Source organism: Thamnophis sirtalis, unplaced genomic scaffold (genome assembly GCF_051295495.1).
Source record: "Thamnophis sirtalis isolate CommonGarterSnake01/CBP01778 unplaced genomic scaffold, rThaSir2_p1.2 scaffold_6, whole genome shotgun sequence".
Classification (NCBI taxonomy): Eukaryota; Metazoa; Chordata; class Lepidosauria; order Squamata; family Natricidae; genus Thamnophis; species Thamnophis sirtalis.
Genome location: NW_028261386.1, coordinates 89,494,384 through 89,520,618, shown reverse-complemented (window position 1 = coordinate 89,520,618; position 26,235 = coordinate 89,494,384). Strand labels below are relative to the sequence as shown.

Genomic DNA, 26,235 nt, shown 5'->3' with positions numbered 1-26,235 from the left:
CCTGCCTTGCGTAGCAATGGAAATTCTGGTCCCAATTGTCATCATAAATTGAGGACTGCTTGTACTATGTCTCAACACTTAGCAATTTTACATTTGAATTCCTTGCATGGATACCAATGGGACTAGATGATTTCCTTTGCTTTCTGCTTGCTAATGACCAATAGAGCATAATGTCTTCTTGTTAAACAATTTTATCACATGTTTCCCAAACAATGTTAAGTTCAGAACAGAGCCAAGGGGGAACTAAAAGGAAGATAAGAACCACCAAGTGATCATGCTGACATCTTACTACTCTTAGCAATACAGTCTTGATGTATGGAGTATGGATCTATGGAGTCTTTCTTGCTTTGAATAATTAAATTAAATGATTGAAACATGATACTTATCTGTTAAAAAAAAAAGCTATGGAAGATTAAAGAGCAGAATTAACCCTGTTAGATGTGTCACTGAAAACGATCGTATATTCTCAGTGACTAAAGCCTTTTCTAGCAGCAGCCTCTTTTCGGATTTATCATTAACATCTACATTCTAATACCTCTAAATAATTCAGAACAGCTTTCAGCTATGCCTTTGCCTGCCTAACAGCAACTGCTTCTGCTATTTACATTGCATCCAAGTGGAAATATTTCCTTAACCCTTAGGGAGAAGTAAGCATTTTGCTATCTCTCTATAGCATTAGGACTCCCTACCTCTCCACAAACACATTATGTATATATATATTTATATATAAATTATGTGTATATGGACTATAAATAGATACAATGATTTATCCACAGAGTTAGGACCATGTGCACTCAGATTGTCGTGGAAATACCCCTTTAATAATCCTAATGCAAGCAACCATCCAATCAGGAGGCTATCTCTTCCCTGATACCTGATGCCAGCTTCCCTGGTAATGTAGGCCACTGAAGCAAATCCAGAGAGATTGAGTTAGAAGACAAAATAGCATCCAAGATTCGTTTGGCCACTGCTCTCTACCCTTTACTTCTTCACTGCCAGGAACAGGAGAGAATATCAGCATGGTTTTCAGTTTAGGCATTCCCAGCTAGGCCTAGTATCAGGGGTGGGAGGGGGGAGAAGAGGGAGGTGACAGTATTAAAAATAATCCAAAAGAAGACCACAACTGAAGAGGAAGAACAAGGAACAAACAAAGGAAAGTATGCGTTGGCTTCTGGACAGTGGTAGCTGGAAGAAATTTGGACACGCTGATAGGGGAAATTATGACTGGTTAACCAGTGAACCAGGTGTGCCATTGGTGGAAACAGAGCTACAGGTCTGTATCATCTATATTCCTTGCAATTTACTTCTGTTCTTTCAAGATTTTTGGTTTCAGGATGACAAAGGGTTTGTGATATGGACATGGGGGCAAGTACTTTATTTTACATAAATTGCACACTGTCCTCCATGTAATTTTTCCTTTGTTTCACCAACTGAAGGGGGGGGAGGAGTTTGCAGAAATTGATGTAAATATTTACTTCAAAACTTACCTTAACTTCAAATGGATATTTTGGCGGCTTTTGAATCTGTCATTTCATTTCAAACCTATTTCATTTTTAATCTTTCTCTCTGCTGACCCTTTTACTGATATTAGAATTTACTGATATTAGAATATTCAGTAAATTTTGTTTCCTAGATTATATTACTTTTCATAATGTTGTGAGTGACAAAAGGGGAAAGTGTGAGAGATAGATCAGAAAGGCTACCCTGACAAGACAATCTAAAAGAGGTTTTGAAGGTTATGTGAAATTATTTTTCTCAGTATTATTTACAGTAAACTGTAAAATAATTTAGTCTGGTTCTTTAAATAAGAGCCTAACTGAACTGTGTTAAAAATAAAACTAATAACAGGCTAATAATGAAGGTCTCTGCATGTCTACACTGAAGTAAGTCCCACTGAATTTAGTAGAATATTGAATGGAACTTATTCCTTCTAAATATTTCTAGGTCTCCTAGTTAGACAGAATAACTTATTGTGATAAACCAGAAGAATAATAGTAGTAATAAGGACAGTAAATTATTGCAGTGGTGTTTTTTGTGTTGATGTCAACTACCGTAAGCATAGATGTGATCTTTCACATTTGCATGATTTCATAGAACTGTTCACAATGCATATTTTTTCTTTGTTTGACTATGCCTACAATATGATTTCATTCATTTCTGTCTAAACTATTACTGTGTTAAAAAAGTAGTGTTGAAGTTAATAGTGAATGAGTTTGGTCTGTGATGGAAAATCTGTGATTACTCATTCTTCACAGCACTACTTGATGCTAGAGTCAACATGTTTTGAATTTGCATATGGTGATTCATATCTACACACAGTATATTTAAATATACTACGTATGCAATTTTTTTGTTCTTGCTTGAAATAGCTTATAATTTCTGCATCATTATCACAATGAGCCAATCTCCATTCACAGTAATCAGACACTTTTGTTTTGCTTTTTCTCTGCCTTTCTTTAAAATTCAAAAGTACACTCATATTTCTTAAGAGTGCATAGGAAAATACTGAAGAGAGAAGCAGCCTAGAACTAAGGAGAAATTTTCAACAATGAGAACAATTAACTAATGGGACTACTTGCCTTCAGAAGTTGTAGGGGCTTCATCACTGGAGGTTATTAAGAAGATATTGGATAACCATTTGTGTGAAATGGTGTAGGGTCTCCTCCTTCAGCAAGGGGTTGTACTAGAAGACCTCCAAGGTCCCTTTCAACTCAACAATTTTGTTATTCTGCTAAACCCTGCTCTGCATTGATGTGTATTTAAGTTTGGCTATAAATGTGTATTGTTCTCATTGATTTATTTTGAAATCCTGGTTAGGGAAATATTAGAACATTGTATAATTCAACAACTTATTAATGAATGAATCAATTCTACATATTTTTGAAAAAATAGTATTAGTCATATCTGATTTCTTTTTCTATGTTTTTTCAACCAAAATATATACCGTAAGTCAAGCAGTATGGCCAGGTGTAAATAAAGAGCACTATAAAATGGTAATGTTTGTTGCCTACAAGAAAACTCAGGGCAAATTAAACAAAAAACTTAATATAATGTATTTGGAAGATACTGTATATGTTTTTACAGATTTATTAAATCAATACAGATATTTTTCAAAAGACAGATTCTTTACAAAATTGGTTTACCAAAGTATTCAAACAGAATAAAAGTATGCACTCTATATTATAATAATTCTTTCAAACTGCCTTCAGGGTTTCAGATAAAAACTCCAAAATAATGTGAATGTTTTAAATAGGCAAGCTATCTACAATGCACATTTTGTATTGTGTTCAAAGCACAGAATACTTAAAGTCAACTGATGATTCATGCTAAAACTCTGCAACAAATGATATCATTGCTGTTGCATTCGGAAATATTGATTAGCCTATCCATTCACTCATGAGATATAAAACCCAGAAACACTTAAGTATAATTTGGAATACATCCTATTTATCTTATACCATTAGGCTTCAAGTGGTAGTAAATAGAATCAAACATAAAAGGTTTGCAGTTTACTTTTTCTTCACAAAGTATTTATTTTAATGGTAGCACTGCAATATTTGATATTCAGCATAATCCTTTCTACCATATTATATACCATTAAATATGTATTGAGTATACAATTAAATAACAATATACAATTTTAATTTCCCCTTCCCTTCCTAGTGACAATTTCTCAATTTACAGTGCATTCAGAAAGTATTCAGACCTCTTCACCATTGTCAATTTAATTATGCTGTAGCCTGAATCTGCAGTTGTTGAAATTCATTTTTTCTCTCTTTAATCTACATTCAGTACCCAATAATGACAAAGTTACACAGAATTTTAGAAATGTATGTAAATTTATTAAAAGTAAAAAACTGAAACAACCCATTGGCATAAGTACACGGACCCTTTGCAACAACATGTGAAATTTAGTTCTGGTGCCTCCCGTTTCTCTTGATCGTTGCTGACCTGTTTCTTGAATGGAGTCCACCTATGGTAAATTAAATTGATTGAACATAATCTGGAAAGGCACACACACCCCTCTCTAGAAGTTGTTGCAGCTGACAATGCATAGTGTAGCCTAACAAAAGCCATGAGGTCAAAGAAACTGCCTGCAGAGCTCAAAGACAGGATTATTTAAGGCACAGATCTGGGGAAAGCGACAATAAAATTTATGCTGCACTGAAGGTACCTAAGAGCACAGTGGCCTCCATAATTCTCAAATGGAAGAAGTTTGACGCAACCAGGATTCTTCCAAGAGGTGGCCGCCTGGACAAACTGATCAATTGGGGGAGGACCTTAGTAAGAGAAGTGACCAAGAACCCAAGGGGCTCGCTGACTGAGCTCCAGAGAGTCTATGTGGAGATGGGACAGAGTTCCAGAAAGATAACTGTCACTGCAGCCCTCCACTGATCTGGACTTTATGGCAGAGTGGCTAGACAGAAGTCTCTCCTCAGTGCAAAAGACATGAAAACCTATTTAGAGTTTGTTCCTCACAGTCTGAGTCCTCCTGGTGGTTTTTTTTTGCAAACTCCAAGTGGGCTTATGGATGCCCAATGTTTTAATGCAAGTGTAAAATAGACTGTGTTTGTGTTGTCATTTGCCCTCCCCCCAATGTCTATAAATAGAAATCATTATTTGCTATCTGACATGGTTTTATCATGAAAGTGATATGCTTACATACATCATTTATAATAACTCCCATGTGTTTTAATACAAGTAAAGTAAGAAGGAAACTATGGGCCCTGTTTTCTGCAATTGTTTGAAATAAGATTAAATCTAGGTATGTATGATGAATGATAATAACTTAACAAAAACAAGATGAAAAATAAAAACAATATATACGTCCTTGACAAATCTATTAATGCAATTCACTATTGCTTTTTTAATTGTTAGATTGTTTTGACAACACAAAATGTAACAATAAAATAGGTGTCACTTTGTATTCTCAAAAATATAGTATCCTATTCCATTCAATTAACTTCCACAATTCTGCCTAGAAGGGTTCCCATTTCCATTTATGACTTCCATAAACAGAAATATTTTATCACTTAAATTATCATTTAACAAAAAAAATCATTTGATTCTTAGCATAAATTTCTTAAGTGGGACAGGTAGATAAATTTAAAAGAAACGAGTACTAAGGCTGTCTCTTAAAGTAATTTAAGCACCCTACCAAAATCACATTGGATAAATAGCAAAAACTATGATTTATTTGGCAACAAAATTAGTAGCTGCTTATTCATCATCTGTCCTGTCTGGGTTTTTAAAAATCTATTTACCCTTATCAAAGTTTAAGAGGGAACTTAAATTGGGGAAGAAAAATTTAGAATAATAAGGGGAGAAACCCTTGGTTATAGTTACTTCTAGGTAAGATAAGTGTGGGGATGAGGATAAACTAAGTTGTAAGATAATATGTCCATATGATTCAGTCAGAATTTTAAATAGATTTGGAAAGTGTCCGTTGTGAAATCATGCTGGGGAAGATTCAAGTAGTTTCCCAAAAGTACACTGTACTTCCTTTGGGAAAGGGAACATACAAAGACATCAGGTTTTTAAAAAATCCCAGTCACTGAGTTGCTAAATCAGCCCTCTAATAGCCATAGAGGGAAACCTTAGGAAAACAGTGGCTATCTAACTGATAGCAGTAGAGGCAATATAAAAGAGATAAACATACTGATCTGGATCCTTATTTCCTTCCATCTGGGGAAACTTTTTGTTTCAGTGGCGCTTTTCCAGTGAATTAAGGGCAAAGATGGCATTAGATATAATCAATTATTTTGGGTTTTGATGAAGGTAATTATTGGCATAGAAAAGGAGGCTACAGAGTCTTTGTCTATGGAGATTCTCAGTCATCCAGGCCATGGTTGTCCCAAAAGTGCTTTTTACCGAGGCAACTGGACTTTCTGGTTTTTCTATGAAGACTTTTTGCTTCTCAAAGTGAAGCTTCTTCACTTTGACCCACTATCCAGTCAGAGCTCATCTTAGATGAGAAGCGAAACATCTTCAAAGAAAAACCAGAAAGTCCAATTGCCTCTTGAAAAAGCACCTTTGGGATTACAGAGTCTTTGTACTTGCGATTTTCAAACAGCCTCTGAACTTCCATAATAAGGTTTTCCTCAAGGATAGGGGACAGTAGCAAATACCAATCTATGTCTCTGAGGCTTGAAGAAGAGAGGTGGATTAGCCCAGGGGTTGGTTCTGGACGGCTTTACTACCACTTCGCTCCTGCCTGTGCATGCACAGTCAGTGGTGAAATTCATTTTTTTTACTACTGGTTCTGTGGGTGTGGCTTGGTGGGTGTGGCAGGGGAAGGCTACCACAAAATCTCCATTCCTTCCCCACTCCAGGAGAAGGATATTGCAAAATCTCCATGACCCCACTCTGGGGTCAGCCAGAGATAGCATTTTCCGGTTCTCCAAACTACTCAAAATTTCCACTACTGGTTCTCCAGAACCTGTTAGAACCTGCTGAATTTCACCTCTGTGTGCAGTTCAATTAAACTTGTTCTGTGCATGCACAGAACTTAAAAACAAGATGGCGGTATTGACAGCACCAACCGGAGAACCGGTTCGGGGATGTGGCAGGCCTGGGTCACTGCCAGTTCCAGCAACACACGCCACCATACTACTACTGGTTCGGCTGAACCAGTAGGAACCCACCTTTGGATTATCCCTTAGGTGGAGGCATTTTTTAAGCACAAGTGAGAACCTGCTTGGCGGACTGATTGGGCAGTATAATTGCTTGTTGTGCACACTCTGAAAACAGCACTTTCTATTAGATTGATGCTTATGCTTTATTAATTTGCTTATTTCAATGGGTTTGTTTTTTTTGGTTTTTTTTTGATACTGCTGTTTATCTGTGTTGAGATGTTTTTTATGAAAGGCAGGGTGCACATAAAATGAAACTGGCAAAGGCCTGATACACATTCTTGTCTTGGTTCCTCCTAGGGTCAGCATAAAGCAAGTTCAACCAAAGAAGACATAGAGCCATTCCTATGCATCATATTACCAGCTACTGTGATGCTCTTCCTGGCATTCCTGTTGCTCTTCATCTACAGGCGTTGCCAACGTCGCAATCCTCAGGCTCAGATCTTCAGCATTGATTTGCCAGAGTCCCTTCCAGAGCACGAGGTGACAGATTTTCTGTCTGTGCTGCCCTGGAACAATGAGCAGAGATTCCAATACTCCACTCTCCTGCCTGAAACTGCCTTTCTCACTGTTTGCCTGCCTCCATCATATGAGGAGGCCACCATGAAGGCATCCCTAGAAGAGGACCATGTTCAGCAATTTCAGGAGCCAGTGCCTCCTTACGAAGAGACCAAACAACAATAAGCACACACAAATCCTTTAGGTCCGGCTTCTCACTCTATTATGACTTCTGAAAGCAAAGGAAGAAGAACTCAAAATACAAGCACAATAGAGCTTCAAGGGATTAATTTTAACAGTATCAATTTCAAATGGACCAGATATTGAAATAACTTACCAGGCAACTGTTCTGGGTGAAGGAAAGATTAAATTTGACACTGTGCTTAGGAAATTCCTGAAGTAAATGACATACAGATGTTTTAGAAGGTAAAATTGAAGTGAGTTGGATTGCAACAGCTGTGTTGGAAAGCAACTAGACTGGAATTACACATAAATATAACTGAAAGGGCTTTAACGTTTGTAATGCAGTAATATTTCTTAGAAATTTTATGAATTCAATAAATAATCACGTTTACATATCAAAATGCTACAGATTATACATGACTTTTTAAATGTATCTGGAGAGTAAGGTTTCTGAATGGTACATACAATAAATGTGCGGTCTTTTGGGTGTTCAAGATAAGTGGAAAATTTGGAGATTTAATTATTGGAAGGCACAATAAGATACTTATACACCAATGTGGTGGTTTTTCTGCACTGTGTATAAAATAATTTCATGTTTTTTCTACTTTTAAATAGAACAAATCCTGTAACATTTTAATTTTATATATGATAAAGTTAAATATGGCTACATTAAAAACAATAAAGTATTTAAAATTTTTATTTATTTATTTTGCTTTTCAGGTAGACTACATTTCTGTCACTAGAAAATCAGTCAGTCTGTCTGTGTCTGACTATCATCTATCCCTCCATCCCTCCAGTCCTCTGTCCGTCTGTCCGTCTGTCTTACTTTACAGGTAGATTACATTTCTGCCACTAGAAAACCTGTCTGTCTGTCCGTCCATCCATTCTATCTATCCCTCCATCCCTATCTATCTCTCTCTCTCTCTCTCTCTCTCTCTCTCTCTCTCTCTCTCTCTCTCTCTCTATCATCAATCTATTTGCAAGAACAACTTTTCCATAAGGACTGTTCTATCTGAGTAAATAGTCCAGGCATACTCTTGGTGTCTTTCTTTATACACTGTCACCTTACAGGAAATGTGCCTTTTCCCTTGCCCCTCCAGACCACTCTTCCCTTTGAGGTATGGCAGACCTTTATCTTCCTAGCCTTCCAAAAGGCACTGAAGTTTTAACTAAGTGCCGGTGTAGGATAAGGTGACTGTATGCCAGAAGCTTAAGTTTTTGTTTTGTTTTCATATTTATGATTTTAACAGTCTTAATACAGTTTTGAGTTGTTTTATTATAATATTCTTTAATTCTTGATTGGGAGCTTGATATAACAATGGTGACTATATAAATGTTTTGAAATAAACAAGCATTGAATTTTTATCTGTATTTCAACATCATAGTTTTAGATAGGAACCTAAGAAAGAAAGAAAATTGAGAACAATTATCATAGCTAATTTGATCAATAACATATCTATATGAATGTTTAGTTGCAAAGTTTTCATAAGTCAACAGGCAAAGTAATGCTTTAAGTAATATTTATCAACAGGGGCAAACTAATTATTTATCTGATAACTAACATTTTACATAGACATGTTAATAAAAACAAAAACAATTTCTTGTTAAATTAGAATTGTCTATAGGTGAAATGGGCAGCATACAAATCAAATAAGTAAATAAGTAAATAAATAAATAAATAAATAGCTACTGTAATTGATGTGGATGCTTTATTCATATTTATTTCAAAAAATCAGTTATTTCAAGAAGCAATTGCCTGTTGTCATCCAGATAAACATTTTAGGACAAATGCATTCTACATTAAAGAATGAATTAACATCATTATGCTGAACTAGCATTCTACATTTTTAATTAAATGATTGCATTAGTATAACCTCTTTAATACTGTTGTTATAACTATATTGCTTATTTATTTTTAGTAGAAGTTGTTAAGAAATAAGTTGGAATTACACAGGCCAATCCTCTTTAAATTCAAGTCACTTGACTGACATTGCCTTTCTAGTTGGACAGATTATTGCATCAACATAATAAATATTGGAAACCAATAGTTTTCAGACTGTCTTTACTTTCTTCACCTAATAATAGTTTACTTTCTATCCCATCCCAACTTTATATATCAGTGACTACCAAGATCTCTTGCCAATTCACAATAAAAAGATAAACCCATAAAACCAAATTAAAATTAAGTACTTTGAAAATGCATTACAACTATTAATATTGAGAAACTTGCTCAGTGAGTATTTTGAAACTTGGGGGGGGGGTGGAAGAACATAGGAAATTATACAGAAGGTTCTGGATGTGAGATAAAGTCTATACATATGTACAGGTGAAACTCGAAAAATTAGAGTATCGTGCAAAAGTTCATTTATTTGAGTAATGCAACTTAAAAGGTGAAACTAATATATGAGATAGACCCATTACATGCAAAGCAAGATAGTTCAAGCCGTGATTTGTCATAATTGTGATGATTATGGCTTACAGCTCATGAAAACCCCAAATCCACAATCTCAAAAAATTAGAATATTGTGAAAAGGTGCAATATTCTAGGCTCAAAAGTGTCCCACTCTAATCAGCTAATTAAGCCATAACACCTGCAAAGGGTTCCTGAGCCTTTAAATGGTCTCTCAGTAGGAATCACAATCATGGGAAAGACTGCTGACCTGACAGTTGTGCAGAAAACCATCACTGACACCCTCCATAAGGAGGGAAAGCCTCAAAAGGTAATTGCAAAAGAAGTTGGATGTTCCCAAAGTGCTGTTTCAAAGCACATTAATAAAAAGTTATGCGGAAGGGAAAAGTGTCGAAGAAAAAGGTGCACATGCAGCAGGGATGGCCGCAGCCTGGAGAGGATTGTCAGGAAAAGGCCATTCAAAAGTGTTGGGGACTTTCACAAGGAGTGGACTGAGGCTGGAGTCAGTGCATCAAGAGCCACCACACACAGACAGATCCTGGACATGGGCTTCAAATATCGTATTCCTCTTGTCAAGCCGCTCCTGAACAACGTCAGAAGCATCTGAAACAACGTCAGATGCGTCTTACCCGGACTAAAGAAAAACAGACCTGGTCTATTGCTCAGTGGTCCAAAGTCCTCTTTTTCTGATGAGAGCAACTTTTGCATCTCATTTGGAAACCAAGGACCCAGAGTATGTAGGAAGAATAGAAAGGCACACACTACAAGATGCTTGAAGTCCAGTGTGAAGTTTCCACAATCTGTGTTGATTTGGGGAGCCATGTCATCTGCTAGTGTTGGTCCACTGTGCTTCATTAAGTCCAGGGTCAACGCAGTCATCTACCAGGAGATTTTGGAGCACTTCATGCTTCCTTCCGCAGAAGAGGTTTTTGGGGATACTGACTTCATTTTCCAGCAGGACGTGGCACCTGCCCACACTGCCAAAAGCACCAAAACCTGGTTCAATGACCACGGGATTACTGTGCTTGATTGGCCGGCAAACTTGCCTGACCTGAACCCCATAGAGAATCTATGGGGCATTGCCATGAAAAAGATGAGAGACATGAGACTGAACAATGCAGAAGAGCTGAAGGCTGCTATTGAAACATCCTGGTCTTCCATAACACCACAGGCCGATAGCTTCCATGCCATGCCACATTGAGGCAATAATTGCTGCAAAAGTGGCCCAAACCAAGTACTGAGTACATATGCATGCTTATACTTTTCAGAGGTCTGATATTGTTCTACATACAGTGATACCTGGTTCATCTTTTAGGTAATTGTGAGGTGGTGCTGCTTCTGTGAGCTTCCTGGCACTGTCCTTTATAATTTCCCACAATGCCTTGATGGTTTTTATTCCAGTGGCTTTGTCTTTCCTGTTCTTAGGGTTAGGGAAAAAAACTGGTTTCATCTGCAGTCTTTGCAAGGTCCTCCACTCGGTCTCATGGCCAGCAAGCCACTCCCACCCGGTCACATGGCCGGCAAGCGACTCCCACAAAGGAGGCCACACCCACAGAGTAGGTTCCAAACATTTTTGAAACCCACCACTGGTACAGTCCTTGTTTTATTGATTGCATGTAATATTCTAATTTTCTGATATTGTGGATTTGGGGTTTTCATGAGCTGTAAGACATAATCATCACAATTATGACAAATCACGGCTTGAACTATCTTGCTTTGCATGTATCTATCTCATATATTAGTTTCACCTTTTAAATTGCATTACTGAAATAAATGAACTTTTACACGATATTCTAATTTTTTAAGTTTCACCTGTATATATTGTTGTTCACAGAATATTTGAGATTTAGGTAAACCTGAGAACTAGTGGTATGGTAATCCTTAATTCTAATTCAGTCAACAGTATTTCCTAAGTGCTGTTGCTAGAATATCTAAAAAGGCCAGTTCTTATATGTAATTCTCAAACAGGTTGAGTATATAAGCTTTCCCATACAAAGGTTAGATTGGATGGCTAGATCATTGCCATGAGAAATGGCATTCTTACCAGGAATGTCTATGGAGATTCTCAGTCCAGGTTGTCCCAAAGGTGTTTTTTCAAGAGTCAACTGGACTTTTCAGAAACTTCAGAAAGTACCTCTTGAAAAAACACCTTTGGGATATTCTTACCAGGGTATTACTAATCTGATTTAAGTGTTTAATCTTACTTCTTGTGACATTTTGGAGAAGAGTTGAACAGATAAGAATTTTTTCTATGTATATTGATTTATGCAGAAGCAATTGAAAGTTGCAACGTAATTATTATTCCTGGCAGTTCTAACAATAAGCTTTTGGGCAAGTGAAACGTATGGAAGAATGTACACCAACAATCTGCAATCAAGCTGTCTTTTCAGGTGCGGTTATTTTGCACAATGATTCAGGCGCACATCCAACTGTCTCAGATTTTAGCTCTCTTCCTCTGAAACGTTGCCGAAGTTCACTGTTCTTACCCTTACATTTTGCAAATTGCTTGTGTCCTTACCCCAAATAACACAAGGATTTGGTAGTTTCCCACTCACATATGTGCTAGTTGTTCCCGACTCTAGGGGGCGGTGCTCAAAGCCGAAGAGCCATAGCCATCCGAAGCCGTCTCTGTGGACATGTGACCAGCATGACTAAACACCGCAGGCGCAGGGAACACAGTTTACCTTCCCACCAAAGGTGGTTCCTATTTTTTCTACTTGCATTTTTACATGCTTTCGAACTGCTAGGTTGGCAGAGGATGGGACAAGAAACGGGAGCTCACTCCGTTAAGCGGTGCTAGGGATTCGAACACCCAAATGCCAAGCTTTCTGATCGACAAGTTCAGCGTCTTAGCCACTGAGCCACCGTGTCCTTTATTCTTACATTCTTGGCATTATTCTTGGCATTCTTACAAACAAAGAAAAAAAAAGTCTTGTTAACCTTGGGCAAAGATTTCTTTAGAGAACCCTCATCAAACCCTAACAGCGAAACCTTCCTTGGTTTTTTGCACTTTGCCGTGCAAAGTGCCAGGCGCGTTCCTCCCCGTAGATCCAAAACGAGCGTGGGATTGCGAAGTGAATATCCCGTTTGTCCTTCCAACACGGAAAGAGCGCGAACTTCGAGTGCCAAACTTTCCTCCGCAATCTCCGAGCGCGTAAAAACGCCCTTGGCCCAGGCGAAAGCCTTCCCCGCCGTCGGAGCGCCCCGTCGAAAAGGCAAGCATTCCCTCAGCGCAGAGAAATGCAGCGCTGTGGGAGTGAGCGGGCGAGATAAACACGAATGCCTTCTGCTTCAAAGAGCCCTTTTCATCTCCCCCTCTCCTCCCCCCCCCCCTTTGGGCATCTGACAGGAGGCCATGAGCTCACTCCTTCTTTCCCCCGAGAGACCGTGCCACACCACAACAAGCGACATCCCACACCAAGCGCCACCAAAAGCAGAAGCTTTCCCTCCACCCCGCCCTCTTTCTTTCTCCGTCCGGCAAAACAGCCGACCGAGGCTCCCTTAAAATCCCCCAGGGGCGTAAACGCCGCCTATTCGCAACCAATCAGAAAACCGAATTCTCCGCACGCCCCCCCCCGCCCAGTTTCTTTCTGCTGTTTTTTTGGGGGGGGGAGGGTTGAGAGGGAGGGGAGAGGAGAATAATTATTCTCTACGTCCTGAGCCGGGTAGCCCCGCCCCACGACTCCCGAGGCTAGAAATGTTATGCCCCCCCCCCTTCTCCCCCAACTCTGTTGCCTTTTGCAAAAGCTCCTGCTTGGGGACCAGAGAAGAGGCTAATCGAAAGGTGAGTTTGGGGGATAAAGGCAGGGATAAGTTTTGTTTTGAGAGTTATGTTTTGAACTACACACCCCATAATGCTGGAAAAGTGCTGTCCCAATTGAACTCTTTAGAAATCTGAACGGGGGTCAGGGTTTTTTAGTCCATTGTTGAATGAGCGAATCGAATCGAGCAGGATATGCCAGGCAATGCAGTTGTGACAGTTCCTGAACTGGGACTTTTATTCTTTGGATAGAGAGGCACACAATGCTGGTCGTTGGCATGGAGAATAAATGGTATACCCCTCACATTGGGAAGCAGTGCAAAGCAGAAGTGCTGCTGAGGAATGCAACAGTTATCAATTTAAGAATACTTATTTAGGAGGACTTCAGCCTTGAGATTTCCACCAAATTGATCAACAGGATGCTGTGGAGGACACTATACAAACCCAGTTAAAAGAACAGGGTGCCTCAGAGCAAACTTGTACCCAGGAAGTTGTTTCCAGGCCATATCTGTGTTTACAGCCTTTTTTAAAAAAGTGATTTTTACTATTAGAGATTTTTATGTAGCTTAAAAACTACAGAAAGAAAAAGTAGAAAAAGAAGATGTAAAGATACAGTGAAAGATAACAAAAGGAAAAAAAATGTAAAGACGCAACTTTTCATATTTGCAGCTTACACTAATTACATCTCCACACACCCACACTACATATGGTTTTCTTTTTTTAAACAAGCCTTTTTAATTAATACATTCAAAAATCACCAGTTCGTTTCTATTCATTTTCAGCAAATACAACCATAAAGGGTTTCCATTTTTATGAAAGCAACTGCTCCTTAATTAAACATGTCCACTTAGTCATTTCTGCAAATGTATTTGCTTACAGTTTTCAGTTCTTTTTCTTGTTCCCTTAGCCATAGCTTTTCTTCCTCTCATCAACTTAAGAAGTTGAAGAGATGAGAATAAAATGTTTGCTTTAGGTTTTAGTTGTTAAAAACCTACAAGCTAAAATCCTTTGTAGATCCTCTTTCAAGAGGATTGAACCTTATGAATTTGTAGGTTTAATCCAGAATATAGAAGAGCTATAACTTTTTTTTTTGTTTATATAGGATGTTGAAGACTATAAAACAAGCCCTTTTTTCTTCTGGCTTGGAGATGCCTAAATGGACAGCATTACCAAATCAGGTGACTTATGTTTTCATTTCCAGCCTTGGATTAGCCTCATTCAACTAGTGATGCAGAGGTGGTATTCAGCAGGTTCTGACCCGTTTTGGAGAATCGGTAGCAGAAATTTTGAGTAGTTCGGAGAACTGGTAAATACCACCTCTGACTGGCCCCGCCCCATCTATTCTCTGCCTCCCGAGTCCCAGCTGATCGAGAGAAAATGGAGATTGTACAGTATCCTTTCCTTAGAGTGGAGTGGGAATGGAGATTTTACAGTATCTTCCCCTGCCAAGCCACGCCACCAAGCCACACCACACACCACTGAAATAATAGGACTGATTCTCCAAGTTATCTTGAGAGATTTAGCAACAGCACTTAGACTTCTATACCATTTCACAGGGCTTTACAGCTCTCTCTAAGTGGTTTACAGAGTTAGCATATTGCTCTCAATAATCTGGATCCTCATTTTACCAACCTCAGAAAGATGGAAGGCTGAGTCAACCTTGAACTGATGAGAATCAAACTGCCGAATTGCTGGCAATCAGCAGTCAGCAGAATTAGCCTGCAATACTGGATTCTAACCACTGCGCCACCACAGCTCAAATTTACAGACTACAAAAGATCCAGATATTTCTAAATTAACCCCAATTAACCCAAAGAGATTGTAGAGGCCAAATCCATAGTGTGTAGGATGGCAGGAATTTCCTGACATGCTTCTAAGGGGACCTAAATGCATACAAACACTGTAAATTGTTGGAGGCACTAAAGGTAAGGTGACCAGATTTTCAGATTGGTAAAGAGGGACACCATTGACCGGGGGGAGGGGGGGGTTGATTAAAAATTTTATATTTTGTCAAAAGGTCACCCCAGGACACTGAAACCAGCATAAATACGAATCTGTTGCCAAACAAAATTTTGATCACGTGACCATGAGGATGCTGCAACGGTCACTAAGTGTGAAAAATGGTCATCAGTCACTTTTTTGAATGCCATTGTAACTTTGGTCACTAAATGTTTTCCCCCTCCTCGAGACACCTCACTTCTTCCTTCATTCCTCTTGCTTATCTACCTTCACCTTATCCGTCTTCTGCTCTTTCCCTCTCTTCCTTCCTTTCTCCTTCCATCCTCTCTTCTTTCCTCACTCACTCCCTTCCTCCTTTTCTCTTCCTTCCTCCTTCCATTCTTTCAGCTGCATTTCTTTTGCCTATCTACCTTCTCTGTCTTTCTGCTCTTTCCATTTCTCTCTTCCTCTTCGCTTCTATTCCTTCCTCCTTCCCTCCTTTCACCTTCCCTCCTTCCTATTTCTTCCTTCTTCCTTCCTTCTGCCTATCTACCTTCACCTTCTCTGTCTTTCTGCTCTTTCCCTGTCTTCCCCTTTCCTCCCTCCCTCCCTTCTTTCCTTTCTAGTTCCATCTTTTCTTCTTTCCTCTCTCCCTTCCTTTTTCTTTCTTCCTTACTTCCTCCTTCCTCTTGCCTATCAACTTCATCCTCTTTGTCTTTCTGCTCTTTCCCTCTCTTCCCTCTCTACCACTTTTCTTCCTACCTCCTTCCCTCTTTTCTCCCTCCCTTCTTCTTTTTCTTCCTTTCTTCTTCCATCTTCCTCCTTCTCCTTCCATTCTTTCTCCTTCCATCCATCTTTTCTCCTTCCATCTTCTCCCCCCTCCCTTCTTCTTTTCCCTCCCCCCTCCCTCCTTCCTTCCTCTCCTTCCCACTCCTTGCAATTGGCGGCGGCGAAATCATAGTGATCGAAGGCCCAATGAAGGTCTTCTTCATCTCCTTGACCTCCGCAGTGTCCCCCATTTTCCTCCCCTCCCCTCCCCCACCCACGGAGCCTCTTCCCCTCCCCTCCCTTCCCTCCCCCTACAAGGGATCTACATGGCTCTCTGGCCGGAGGGAGCCATGCGGGGGGAAATGGGCATCCGTCAAAACCCCGAATCCTGTCTCAGCCTCGGTGTGGCTGCGGCAGAAGCAGCGAGCATGGGGGCAACGCTTCACCGGGAGCGACCTCTCTTTCCCCGCTGCATAGGGATGTGGGGAAAGGGCTCGGGCGCCCAGTTTTCTCTCCCCCTTCTTTCCTTCTCTCTCCTCGGGTGCTTGGTGCCCCAACGCCGGGCGTGGAATAGCACGAAATAAGGGCCACTTCGGAAGGCGGATCGTCTTCCCTGCACTGCCCTCGCTCTAGGAAAGGAGCAGCGCTCTGGCAAGCCCCGAGAGATTCCCCCGTTCTCTCTCTCTCTCTCTCGCTCTCCTGGCCCTTCCAAGCCGAGGTGGCGGGGGCGGGAAGAGGAGTCCGAGGGCGAGGGAGGGAGGGGCTTGCCGGAGCACTGCTCCTTTCCCAGAGCGAGGGCGGCGCGGGGAAGACGATCCGCCGGAGGAACCTTCCGAAGTGGCCCTTATTTCGTGCTATTCCACGCCCGGCGTTGGGGCACCGAGACAAAGCGCCCGAGGAGAGAGAAGGAAAGAAGGGGGGAGAGAAAAGGGGGCGCCCGAGTCCTTTCCCCACATCCCTATGCAGCGGGAAAAGAGAGGTCGCTCCTGGTGAAGCGTCGCCCCCGCGCTCGCTGCTTCTGCCGCAGCCACACTGAGACTGAGACAAGATTCGGGGTTTTGACAGATGCCCGTTTCCCCCCGTGCGCCCGAGTCCTTTCCCCACATCCCTATGCAGCGGGGGAAGCTCGCTGCTTCTGCCACAGCCACACCGAGGCCGAGACGGGATTCGGGGTTTTGACAGATGCCCGTTTCCCCCCCCCCGCGTGGCTCCCTCCGGCCGGAGAGCCATGTAGATCCCTTGTAGGGGGAGGGGAGGGAGGGGGGGGGAAGAGGCTCCGTGGGTGGGGGAGGGGAGGAAAATAGGGGACGCTGCGGAGGTCAAGGAGATGAAGAAGAACTTAATTGTGCCAGCCATCAAACCCTTCGATCACTACGATTTCGCTGCCGCCAGTTGCAAGGAGTGGGAAGGAGAGGAAGGAAGGAGGGAGGGGGGAAGGAAAAGAAGAAGGGATCTACATGGCTCTCTGGCCAGAGGGAGCCGCGCGGCGGGAAACGGGCATCTGTCAAACCCCGAATCCCGTCTCGGCCTCGGTGTGGCTGTGGCAGAAGCAGCGAACTTTCCCCGCTGCATAGGGATGTGGGGAAAGGGCTCGGGCGTGCGGGGGGGAAATGGGCATCTGTCAAAACCCCGAATCCCGTCTCAGTCTCGGTGTGGCTGCGGCAGAAGCAGCGAGCGCAGGGGCAACGCTTCACCGGGAGCGACCTCTCTTTCCCCGCTGCATAGGGATGTGGGGAAAGGGCTCGGGCACCCCCTTTTCTCTCCCCCCTTCTTTCCTTCTCTCTCCTCGAGCGCTTTGTCTCGGTGCCCCAATGCCGGGCGTGGAATAGCGCGAAATAAGGGCCACTTCGGAAGGTTCCTCCGGCGGATCGTCTTCCCCGTGCCGCCCTCGCTCTGGGAAAGGAGCAGCGCTCTGGCGAGCCCCGAGAGATTCCCCCGTTCTCTCTCTCTCTCGCTCTCCCGGCCCTTCCAAGCTGAGGTGGCGGGGGCGGGAAGAGGAGTCCAAGGGGGAGGGAGGGAGGAAGGGGAGGCGGCGGCGGCAGATGGTCGATGGCCGGCAGCGGCCGAAGCGGGGGGAGGGAGAGCTAGGTTTTGGCGAGGCGGCCGCGGGAAGGACCGAGGGAGGAGGAGAGGATGGGGCTGCTTGGGAACAGAGAGGACCCGGGTGCGAGGGAAAGAGCAGCGCGTGCCCAGCCTCCGCCGCCGCCTCCACTTCGGAAGGTTTCTCTGGCGGATTGTTTTCCCTGTGCCACCCTCGCTCTGGGAAAGGAGCAGCGCTCTGGCGAGCCCCGAGAGATTCCCCCGTTCTCTCTTTCTCTCGCTCTCCCGGCCCTTCCAAGCCGAGGCGGCGGGCGCGGGAAGAGGGGTCCGAGGGGGAGGGAGGGAGGAAGGGGAGGCAGTGGCGGCAGCTGGGCGATGGCGGGATGGTGGGAAGTGAGGCGCCGCCAGCGGTGGGAAGCAACCACGAGTCGAAAGAAGGGAAGCGACCACGAGGGAAAGAAGGCGGCAGGGGGGACCTGCAGCTCGGTGGGCGTCTCCTCGTGGGACGGAACCCTCTCTCTCTCGCTCGCTCTCTCACCGCCGCCCCATCCTGTGACTGCCACCATAGACGGGGAGGAGGAGGAGGTGGAGGAAGAAGAAGAGGAGGAAGCGGGACGAATCCTTTTGAGAGGGGATGGGCGCGACCTGGGAGACACAGGGAAACTCCGCAAAGGGGGAGAAGGAGAGGAGGGCCTTCTCCTCCCCCCAGCGCCTCCCGATTCCCACCGGTAACGTTACTCACCAGTTAAGCAGCAAGCAAAAGACGAAATGAAATGGAGCGTGCTAAGCTAAGCGGACTCCAGCCAATCAGTGAGCTGGCTGGGATGGAAAATTTTAAGCACGCCGCGTGCTTAAAGTTTTCCATCCCAGCCAGCTCACTGATTGGCTGGAGTCCAGGCCAATCAGTGAGCGGCAGGCTGGGCTGGCTTAGATTTTTAGTGTAGAACGGAACGAGCGAGCGAGCTAGCAGCTGATGGGCGGGGGAGCGAGCGAGCTGCGAGCACCAAAATAAAGCGGGTTTTTTTGAGAACGGCCTGGGACGCGGGAAAAATTATGGGAAGGCATGCCTGTCCCGCCAGATGCGGGACATCTGGTCACCTTAACTAAAGGGGGAAAGTTGGAAACCAAATAGCTGGGTTTCTTTTTTACTTTTACTTTTTGCTATTGTTATTTTGTCTGTTTTTTGTTTTTCTTTAATCTACACAAACAATAACAGTGTAGTGGAGATCTTAGTATTAAATGGAAACCTTTATTGTATAACAAATAGTTTTGTGTACGTTGCAGTTATTTATTAATGCCATTTTTACCTTTGGATGTAAACATTAAATAACCTTATGACTGACATTTTAATAATCACAGTTAATATTGATATAAATATATTTTTATTTTTCAATTTTTAAGTTAAGTTATCTAAATATTGTTTATAATTTCTAATCAATATCATATGCACACTTTTATGCCTAAATAATATAATGTACAACTTAGATTTTATAGTAATAAAATGCAGTAAAACAATAAAAAAGTTTTCTGGCACAATTGCCTTGCAATTTAGTCTCGCCATTCCATAGAATCTGCATCACTGGTACTAACTTTGCATAAGTTGTCACTAGATATACACTGTTGTAGAGGTGACTATCCCAGAAAAAACAATATTAAAGGGACAATGTGAATGTCCAACTTAATTTCATATGGCTTCTACTCCTTGTCTATTCTTAGAGCTAGGCTGAGTTAGGAAGGAGACAACCTGAACGTCTCTCACACACTTCTATTGTTCACCAGCATGAAAGTTGCTCTGTTTATGTAATCATCATTGCCTCTGTTTTCTTGGCTCCATTCCCCCTTCTGTGATATTCCACATCCTATACTGTTGCCCTCTTCTCCTTTTGTATGTATTATGCAGTACATAAGTTATATCCTCCTTGGCAGCAGCCCAATAATGAAGTAGTACACAGTGGTCTCCTTAGATAGGCAACTATAGGATATTCCAAATGAACTCTTATCGGCCATCTTGAATGAGGACTTGGGCAACAGCAGTCCTTGCATTTTGATTGTGCTATCTCCTCAGGCAAGTCACCTCACTAGTAGATGGGCAATGTATAAATTTAATAAATAAAATCACTTTTCTTCAAAGATAGATTGGACCATGTCCCTGACCATGTGCCAGACCAAGCCTGTAGTTGAGATGGCAACAAAAAGGCAGAGATCTGTTCATATGATGCATGAGCAGGAGGAGCAAAGTGCTTTATTCTTGGCATTGAAAGGCAGCCTGTTATTCTTACAGAAGGCGAAGTGGGCAATGCTTTAACTCAATATTGAAGTAAAATAATTTAATCGCTAGTTTTATGATTAGTCAAATTAATTTTGCCTATTCAACTTGAAACAAATTAACACTGAAAGATTAAAAAAAAATAGTGAATTAACAACCACTTTGCCCAAAAAGCAAGATTCTGGTCTCAATTGTGGTTAAAAGTCAAGGACTATTTCAGTGGTGGGTTCCGGATCCCGTTCCAACTGGTACGGTTGGAATGGGCCTGGCGGTGTCCACATGGATGCACATAGCACGCACATGCTTCTTACTGTCCAATGACGCCTCTGCAAGTCTTTGCAATGCTTCAGCTGCTCAGCAGAGCGTTACGCAGCCGCTGTTCACGCCGTGCACAGAATCCCCGAAGACATTAAAGACAGGTCAGGAGCGAGGGCGGGCGGGCGGGCCCTCCGGAGCACTGTACCGGAACGGTACCTGGTGCTCCGGGCAGGCTCCGGTACGCCCATATTGAGGCGTACTGCCTGCAAACCACCACTGGACTATCTGTACAGTACATCAATTTTTTTCTAGCAATTCCATAACTTTGAACAGTCAGCTGTCTAGTTTAATGAAAAGAAAGACTAGGGTGTGGTGATAACAATATTCCAATATCTAAGGAGTTACCACAAAGAAGAGGAGGTCAACCTATTCTTCAAAGCACCTGAAGGCAAGAAGCAATGGGTAGAAACTATTCAAGGGGAGAAGCAACCTAGGACTAAGAAGAAATTTCCTGGCAGTTGGAACAATTAATCAGTGTAATCCTTCCAGAAGTTGTAAATGCTCCAACACTGGAAGTTTTTAAGAAGAGCTCGGACAACCATTTGTCTGAAATGGTGTAGGGTTTCCTGCCTGAGCAGTGGGTTGGACTAGAAGACCTCCAAGATCCCTTCCAACACTGTTATTCAATTCTATTCTAACTGAACAAATAGCCACAAAGCAAGGATTGTTGCTACTCTTTTTGATATGTAAGGAGATTAGCCTGTCCTAACCTGACACCTGCAGGTAGATGGAGGCCAAAACCCAGAATCACAGTGTGGATAGCCTTGTTAGCACCAAGCTGTTTGAAAGGTGTTTCAACTTTGTGAATAATACTTGGAATTACTATCAAAGTAGAGAGCAAATCTATGTAAAACCTATTTTTCCCCTCTCTTTGAAATAAAAACCAGACATTTGACACTGAGATGGAAAAGTATAGATCTTTTCTATCTTTCCATCTTTCTATTTCTTCTGTAGTAATTTTTTGTCACTCAAAATATTTTTCTAAATATTTCTACCATAAAGAAAAGTATGGGTTTCATTTTTCATTTAAGAATTCCTTGAAGCAGCTCTTTTGAAGCCTTGGGCAGAAACCTGGAAAAACTTGGGCTGCTTTAATGACTACAGATATGTGCTGTGCATGTGCTCAGAGCATACGTCAAGCATTTTTTTTTCAAATACTTTTTTAGGTGTGCACAGCCACAATACCTAATGGGGCTGCATGGTGAGCAAAGATGTGCTATAAGGTCAGATTGCAGGATGGCAGAAGTAAACATTTTTGAAATAAAGTTGAAAAAATGGGTTTTAATTAGCCCTTCTGTCAGTACAATGCCTCCTGTTTGAAGGTATTCTATCCTTTATTGTTTATTTACTATGTTACATCCAGGGGTGGGTTTCAACCGGTTCGCGGCGGTCCCTGCGAACCAGTTGGTCGCCGAACCCGGAAGTAAGTAACTTCCGGGAACGGCGAAGGGCGCGCCCGCCCGCCCGCGGTCCTTACCCGGTTTTGACGAGTTCTGCGCTTCCACGCATGCGCAGGACGCATACAGCGCCTGCGCAATCGTCCAGGAGCAGCTGGAGCATCGCGCAGACGCTAGTACGCATGCGCGCACTGCGCGCGTCTACGAGGACGCCGCCGGCCCCGTTCCAACCGAACCGGTTGGAACGGGGCGAGAAACCCACCCCTGGTTACATCCTACTTTTCTTCCAATGAGCTCTAGCCAAAACCTCTATATTCTGACAACACAGGGTGATTCAGGTATGGCTGACTTAAAGTTACTGAATGAATCTGTGGAGATTCTCAGTCATCTAGGCCATGGTTTTCCCAAAGGTTTTCAAAAGATAACTGGATTTCCTTGGGGTTTTTTTCTGCTTGAATAGGTTTCGCTTCTCATACAAGAAGATGCTGAAGTTCCAAAAAGAACTGAAGAAGCTTCTTGAATGAGAAGCAAAATATATTCAAGGAGAGAGAAAAACGAAGTCCAGTTGCCTTTTGAAAAACATCCTTGGGGTATTGAATGAGCTTTGTTGTTAAATGTGGGTCTGCCCTAACCTAAACTAACTCAGTACCATTGTACTGTAACTCTTAACATCCATAGTTTAATACATGTTTTATTGGTATTTAAATGAATTCCTTCAGAGTTTATAATATGCAAATTATTTAGTAACAATGTCACGATTTGTGACCTTGACTTTTTTTTAAAGGCATCTGATTATGAAATTCGACAGTATGAACCTGCCAAATGGGTGTGTACATCTCTTAAAACCATAGACTGGGATGCAGCCATCAATGCTGGCTTCATGAAGCTCTTTAACTACATTAAAGGCAAGAATGAAAAAGGTAAATGTGCAGGGTATTTGAATGTATCCAATGTATGCATCCTCTTTTCGTGAAATTGTTCCTCTTTTTTACATGGGAAAAAATCATGCCACACAGACATATTTCACCATGTCCTAAAATGTGTTGCTTTCCTAAATCTTTCATGCATATTCTAAAATATTTTATTGGAAGCTGTTCTCTATTTTTTGCCTAAAGGCACAAACAAATATTTTAATAGACATTCCAAAACATGGATAAAGAAGTTCTTAAAAGTTATTAGAAAAGTAATCATTCTGAGGAAATTCATTTTACCAACGATTGTGGGGTCAAATTGCCTAACTCCTCTAAATTTTTGTTTAAAATTGCAAAAAAAAGTATTTAACAATTACATTGGAACCAGTTTCCCTCTGTAGTAGTCAGATACATTTCTAAATATTACTAAAGTTACCTTATTTAACTGGATTTCTGCCCAGAAAGCATAGTAGATATATCTGGTGTTTTGACTGAGTTAGCTTAAGCTTAGTCATTTGATTATATTTATTTTGCGTGGAGTTTAATATTGAGCTATATGCCTGCCTGGAATGAAACCATTTTAATCAGTTTCTGGATGATGATAGTATTAGTTAATGTAGGAGAGATTTCAGGATTTTAGCATTCTAATTTAAAGACTTAATCCTTAAAGATTAGCAGTGTCGCGCTAGTGACATGATTCTTTCTGCCTTTTGCAGGAACAAAGATAGCTATGACAGCCCCAGTGACATGCTATGTCCAGCCAGGAGCTGGCCCATTCTCCGAGTCCATTACAACAGTTGCCTTTTATTTGCCATCTCAGTACCAGGCAAACCCACCCAAGCCTTCAGACGCAGATGTCTTCATCGAAACTAAGCCAGCAATTACAGTCTTTGTCAGGTAAATATTGACCTCTGGTTTCTTGGACTGTTAAAGCAAGGGGGGCTGGGGGAGATATATTATGTTCAGACATGCAAGATATTGTAATCTTACAATAAAAGTGTTAGTACTCATTGGTTAGTGCTTCTTGTCTGGACTAGAATGGGTCTCAGTATATAACTTATTTTTAAATGATATGTTGATAGCAATGTTTTTGAAGTGTAATAGTTTTTTTAAAAAAATGTATACAGGTAACACAGTCCCTGTTTAAAATATCTACATATTACTACCTGGTGCTTATTATTAACTAGCCAGATGGTATGTGTGAGAGAAAGGTTTCTTCTCTCCCCGCCATTTTTAAGTGATTTTAATATGATAATGTTTAATCAGTTAAGGTAAAATAGAACTCTTGTATACAATAGCTACTTGGTCATAATGGAGTATTATCAGAGCTAAAAACTATTTAAAATTGTTGATAACTGTTGTCTGCCACCTTGTGGTGGATAAAATACATTGTATATAGTTTAAAATATTCTGGGATTTTAAAAAAGCCTGCTAAAATCAAAAGTTGTCAGATGTTCTCAGATACTTTACTTAAAAGAAACTAGAGGATGAAAACAAGTATTCTATGGATTAAATTTTTATTCTGTGAAAGATGTTTTGTATGCCACTAGCTGATAACCTGGCATTGCCCGGGTATTTATTTATCCTAATACATACATTTGTCCTCAAAAATAATCCTGGACCAAACGTAATTTCTAATGCTTGATTTTCCCCCTTACCAGGGAGGGGTATACTCCCCTTGTGGAGTATTGTGAAGCTGTTACCATGGCAACTCCACTGCTCTGTACAGTAGAAGTCATTTTAAGGCACAACAGGCTGTATCTTAACAGAACACACATCCTGAGGGGTGATAGGGTGTCTTTCCCCAGAGAGCCGTGTGTGTGTGTGTGTGTGTGTGTGTGTGTGTGTGTGTGTGTATGTCAGTGGGGGTTCCGGATCCCGGTGCAACTAGTACGGTGCAACGGGGCCCAGCAGCCACCACATGAATGCGCACAGCGCATGCATGCGTCCTTACCTCCTGTGATGCTCCACGCCTCCTCCACAATGCTCCAATTGCTCGGTGGAGTATTTCGTAGGCACCGTGCACAGTGCTCGTGTGCACAGATGGCCCATTTCCTTCAAATACAGGTAAGGAACGAGGGAGTGTGGTGAGGGCAGGTGGGCCCTCCGGAGCACCATACTGAAATGGTATCTGGTTCTCCTGGCAGGTACTAGTATACCTGTACCAGGGCGTACCGCCTGCAATCCACCACTGGTATATGTGTCTGTGTGTGTGTGTGTGTGTGTGTGTGTGTATGTATGTATGTATGTATGTATGTATGTATATGTATATGTATACACACACACACTCTCTCTTAAAACAGCCTTTGGAATTGGCCACCATGTTATTTTTTCAATCCATGAATCTCATTGTTCATTGTATTCAGAGCTAATTTATATTTGTTTAGCATTCCATGCACATATGAAAACATCACAAGGGTATATTAATTTACTGCTTTTATTGGATGGATTTTCTTTGTGGCCAAATTAAACAAAGGACAGATGATGGATGGCTGAATAAAAGCAATACTTAAATTCTGGGGAAGGTATTTCATTAACACTAATCTTTAGTTTTGACTTCATATGTTTGATCTAGGTGCTGCTTTGTAAAATATGTTATATCTGTTCTTAACAGATCATTTGGAGGATTTGCTAAAGCTAAAAGAAATCAAGATGAAATACAGGCACTTGCTGAAACTTTAAGGCGGGATGGAAGAACATTTCAAGAAAGGATCTATTATACTGCTGGTTATGACAGTCCATTTAAGTTGCTAAACAGGCATAATGAAGTTTGGCTTATCAAAAGAAGCTAAAATCTTTCTACATCAACACAGATTATAAGTGTTAACTTTTAAATGGGAGTAATTTTCCTTATGTATGAAACCTGGGTTTTTGTATATTTTTCTAACACATTTCTTCGCTTTTACCATTGCCTAAATTTTTCTGCTGATATAAAATTGATATTTTTTGCTAAAATATGACTAATAGAGTAATGCTAATAATTATTTTATAATATTTATAATCCTTGAAAGTGTGATGATTTCTGTTTGATAGGAAATTAACTGAACTTCCTACAAAAACAGTAATGCTTAACACCTTTTTCACTAAATTGGAGGCTTAATCTGGGGAGATAGG

The 26,235-nt window shown here is 41.5% G+C and overlaps 2 protein-coding genes and 1 long non-coding RNA gene across 3 annotated transcripts; 2 read left to right on the top strand and 1 right to left on the bottom strand.

Moving 5' to 3' along the window:
• The first annotated feature begins 721 nt into the window (after nt 1-721).
• On the top strand, nt 722-7,316 carry SMIM28 (small integral membrane protein 28). The gene is made up of 2 exons (XM_087718372.1): nt 722-1,273; nt 6,933-7,316. The coding sequence occupies exons 1-2, from the start codon at nt 1,160-1,162 to the stop codon at nt 7,314-7,316; spliced, it is 498 nt and encodes a 165-aa protein (XP_087574498.1). The 5' UTR covers nt 722-1,159.
• Nucleotides 3,074-13,020, bottom strand: LOC106548935 (uncharacterized). Its single transcript, XR_001313546.2, has 4 exons — nt 12,242-13,020; nt 7,468-7,524; nt 6,994-7,362; nt 3,074-3,973 (listed from the first exon to the last, which is right to left on the bottom strand). It is a non-coding gene; the product is annotated as an uncharacterized LOC106548935 (long non-coding RNA).
• Nucleotides 13,021-13,376: 356 nt separating this feature from the next.
• HEBP2 (heme binding protein 2) lies at nt 13,377-26,078 on the top strand. The gene is made up of 5 exons (XM_087718385.1): nt 13,377-13,507; nt 14,586-14,661; nt 22,995-23,130; nt 23,838-24,018; nt 25,736-26,078. Exons 2-5 carry the CDS (start codon nt 14,587-14,589, stop codon nt 25,911-25,913), a joined length of 570 nt encoding a protein of 189 aa, XP_087574511.1. The 5' UTR covers nt 13,377-13,507; nt 14,586; the 3' UTR covers nt 25,914-26,078.
• Nucleotides 26,079-26,235: the final 157 nt, after the last annotated feature.